The sequence below is a fragment of the Crocuta crocuta genome, unplaced genomic scaffold, assembly GCF_008692635.1.
Source record: "Crocuta crocuta isolate KB4526 unplaced genomic scaffold, BGI_CrCroc_1.0 scaffold175, whole genome shotgun sequence".
In the NCBI taxonomy this organism is placed as follows: Eukaryota; Metazoa; Chordata; class Mammalia; order Carnivora; family Hyaenidae; genus Crocuta; species Crocuta crocuta.
In genome coordinates this window covers 3081431-3085323 of record NW_027530988.1, presented here as the reverse complement: position 1 = coordinate 3085323, position 3893 = coordinate 3081431, and the positions used below count along the sequence as shown (strand labels likewise).

Here is a 3893-nt window from a genome sequence, read left to right as displayed (position 1 = left end):
ACAAACCACTTTACCCGCCCGCCCCACACCTTCCACTCCTTCCACTCGTGCCGCGTCGGCCGTCCCGTCCCAGCAGTCCCGACCTGTCCAAGCCCGGCTGCCCGACTCAGCGCTGCTGTCGCCAACACCGCGGCGAGGTGAGGCTCCGGCGGTGGGCCCCAGCAAGGTGGGGTGCGGGCCAGCTGGAGCCTGCCAGCCCATGTCAGGCTGCCCCCGACGCCCAGGCTCAGTGCCCCAGGGACCTCGGACTCCCGCACCTGCTGCGCCCTGCCGCCCTGCGTGGGTGTGTGACCTAACGTGGGGGATGCCAAGGACCCCAAGTCCTGCATATCACCTGCCCATCTCCTACAAGGAGCCTTGGGTGGGGGATCTCTGCTAAGAATGGGTTCTAGAGGCAGGCCGCTTCATGGACCTCTAGACTGATTAGCTGGCAGGTGGAAGGGAGCGGGCTGGGGGATGGTCTGTGCTCTGGGTTTTGAGGCTGTGACAAGTGTCTACTCATTTCTGGGATGGGTCCTTAAGAGCAGACTTCTGGGGCGCGTGGGTGGCTCAGTCGGTTAAGCATCCGACTTCGGTTCAGGTCATGATCTCATGGTTTGTGGGTTCAAGCCCCGCATCGGGCTCTGTGCTCGCAGCTAGCTCAGAGCCTGGAGCCTGGAGCAGCTAGCTCAGAGCTCTGTGTCTCCCTCTCTCTCTGACCCTCCCCTGCTCACACTGTCTCTCTCTCTCTCTCTCTCAAAAATAAATAAAACATTAAGAAAAATTTTTTTTTAAACCAAACAAAAAAAAAAGAGCAGATTTCTCAGTGGGTCATATAGTTTGGGGGATGTCGCTGTTGGGGGTAAGAGGAGAAAGATTTCTCTGCAGTGTGGGAAGTTTCTCTAAGTGAGCCTGAAAGGAGTCTTGGGGGAGGGTCCGTGCATTGTTCTGGGGGCATCTCTGGGGCAAGTTGGGATCATTGCAGTCATCTGGTTGGGACTGAGTCAGCTCTCCAGCTAGAGGGCTTCTGGGCGGGCCAGCTGGGGCGTTCTGAGTACAGGAGGTCTGAGTGGGTGATTAGAGCCTCCCTGCCTCTTCCACACAGGCATGATGGACGGTCCTCGTTCAGATGTGGGCCGCTGGGGCGGGAACGCCTGGCAGCCCCCCACCACACCTTCGCCAGAGCCAGAGCCAGAACCAGACAGACGGTCTCGTCGAGGAGGCCGTTCCTTCTGGGCTCGCTGCTGTGGCTGCTGCTCATGCCGAAATGAAACAGATGCTGACTGGGGACCTGAGCCCCGTGGAGACCGAGGGTCTGGCTCCAGGGGTCGAGGGTCCAGCTCTGGGGGTCGAAGACCAGACTCCCGGGGCTCAGATTCCCACCGGCCTGGCTCCCGGGCCGGTGGTGTGAATGCAGCGGGAGATGGCACCATCAGAGGTGAGGCTCTCCCATTAACCTTATCTGAGAGCTGAAAGCTCTTTTTATGGGGCCTGAGACTCACCCTGGCATCTCTGGGGGCCTGGGGTTCCCATGGGGCTTTGCTGACCCAGAGCTGTGGCCTTGCAGAGGGCATGCTGGTGGTGACCGGTGTGGATCTGATGAGTTCACGCTCAGACCAGAATCGCCGAGAGCACCACACGGATGAATTTGAGTACGACGAGCTGATTTTACGCCGTGGGCAGCCTTTCAACATGGTCCTCCACCTCTCTCGGCCCTATGAGTCCTCTGATCATGTCGCCCTGGAACTGCTAATCGGTTAGTGGGGCCTGCAGTGGGGAGGGTGAAAGCCCTAGAATTGGGGAGTGCTGGCTAACAGGGCCTCCAGCCCTGGTTTTAGGGTCAGAGGGACATCTTTAAGCTCTTCCTTCACCCCACTTCTCACCTCTGCCAGACAACACAGGTGCAAGCACAGGAGTGTGTCTCGGGGAGGGTCTTGGTGTCCCATGTTCCTAAGCTCATCCTCTTCAAGGCTCCTGGGGCATCTCTCAAAATACTTTCTCTTCAGGTGCTCGCTTCAGCTACTCCTTCACTGCTGCTGCCTCTGTGTGTCTTTCTGTCTGGGTCTGTTCTCCTTCCAGGGTGTGGCTGGCTCGCTCTCTCTCCTCTCTTTCCAACTCTGTCTGTTTCTCTGTCCCCAATGGCCCAGGGCAGGTGCCTCCCTCACCGCGTTGCTTGGTGGCCGTTGACTGCCCAGGCTGGTGATTATGCTGCTGCCGGGGGCGGGCGACTCCTCATACCCTTTGATTAGGGCCTAGCCGTGCCCACCCCAGCCTCTAATTTCCCAGGTACCCCCACCACTGCCACCAGGCATGCCCAAGGCTCTGGAAGTGCAGCCCCAGGGGGTAGGCAGGGTTGACCTTCAGGATCACCAGGGGGTAGGGGCATCTCGACCCAGCCAGGGCAGCTCTGCCCCTCCAGCCCAGGCACTGGGACAGGCAGGCAGGCAGAGGGTGATGGTGGCCTTGTCTCTTCTACCCACCTCTTAGTTCAGTGTCAGGGGAACAGGTTTGGGATGTTGGACTGGGGCTCTGCCCTGGCATGCGGGCAAGCATCGGGTGGGGACATAGCTGCTCTCAGAGTCTGTCACAGACTAAGGTGATGGCCCAACTCAGGGACACACACACACCGGTGTGTGTCATACACATTCTGGGTTGGGCTGGGAGAAGTCCAAGGTTCCATCTCCCCTCAGAGAAGACTCACCAGCTAATTGCTGCTTCTCCTACTCCAGGAAACAACCCCGAGGTGGGGAAGGGCACGCACGTGATCATCCCAGTGGGGAAGGGGGGCAGTGGAGGCTGGAAAGCCCAGGTGACCAAGGCCAGCGGGCAGAATCTGAACCTACGTGTCCACACCTCCCCCAACGCCATCATCGGCAAGTTTCAATTCACGGTCCGCACACGTTCAGAGGCTGGCGAGTTCCAGTTGCCTTTTGACCCCCACAATGAGATCTACATCCTCTTCAATCCGTGGTGTCCAGGTGAGCCTGCTGGAGCCAGGGGCAGGGCGTGAACAGGAAGGAGGGAGAGTCAGAGCTTCCCTTCCTCGAATCCAGCTAGGTGCTTAGGTGCCTAGGAAATGCCGGCCTTCTGTTGTTCAGGTGAGGGGACCTAGCTCCAGTGTAGAACGGTGGCTGCCCAAGGTCACATGGCTTCACCTCTCCAGGGCCCTGGCTGCAGCCACCTTCCCCTGTCTCTGTCACGCTCCCTCCAACCTTCCAGGGAGAAGTGCTGTCGGGCTAGAGGTGTCCCCTCTCCTGCTCTGTGGACAGGAGTCCTCTAGAGATGGTCCAGGGGCAGGCGGGGCCCAGGGAGAGGTCTAGAGGGGACCAGGCATATGTGTTTTGGGGACACAGAGGACATCGTGTACGTGGAGCATGAAGATTGGCGACAGGAGTACGTGCTTAATGAATCTGGGAGAATTTACTATGGGACTGAAGCGCAGATTGGCGAGCGGACCTGGAACTATGGGCAGGTACGGCTGGCCAGGGCCACGTGCACTTGGGGAAGCAAGAGGCTGGGGGGGGGCGGTGAGGAAGCGGGTGCTGGCCTAGGGGTCACCTCTGCCCTCCTCCCTCCAGTTTGACCATGGAGTGCTGGATGCCTGCCTGTACATCCTGGACCGGCGGGGCATGCCGTATGGAGGCCGCGGGGACCCGGTCAGCGTCTCCCGGGTCATCTCTGCCATGGTGAGCACCCGCATGTCTCTGAGCGCTGACGCGTCTGCCTCCCGCCTCCCCTGCCCCCTGCTCCTGCCCATTCTGATTTCTCCAGGAACTCAGCCCTGTCCTGCCCTTGCAAAGGGTATTGTGGGAGGGGTCTCACTCCCTCTCTTTTCTCCTTGCCCAGCCCCACCCCACCCTTCCTGGCTTCTGTCCCAGCTCTTGTGGAATGTAGGGCCAAACCCAAAACTTGCC

At 59.7% G+C, this 3893-nt stretch overlaps 1 protein-coding gene across 1 annotated transcript in view; it reads left to right on the top strand.

The window, feature by feature from the left end:
- The first annotated feature begins 1086 nt into the window (after nt 1–1086).
- TGM1 (transglutaminase 1) overlaps nt 1087–3893 on the top strand; it is a 13365-nt gene continuing 10558 nt past the window's right edge. The window contains exons 1-5 of the mRNA XM_077770298.1: nt 1087–1417; nt 1547–1735; nt 2709–2957; nt 3333–3451; nt 3558–3665. Coding sequence (XP_077626424.1) covers nt 1087–1417; nt 1547–1735; nt 2709–2957; nt 3333–3451; nt 3558–3665 — 996 coding nt within the window. The remainder of the gene's footprint in view (nt 1418–1546; nt 1736–2708; nt 2958–3332; nt 3452–3557; nt 3666–3893) is intronic.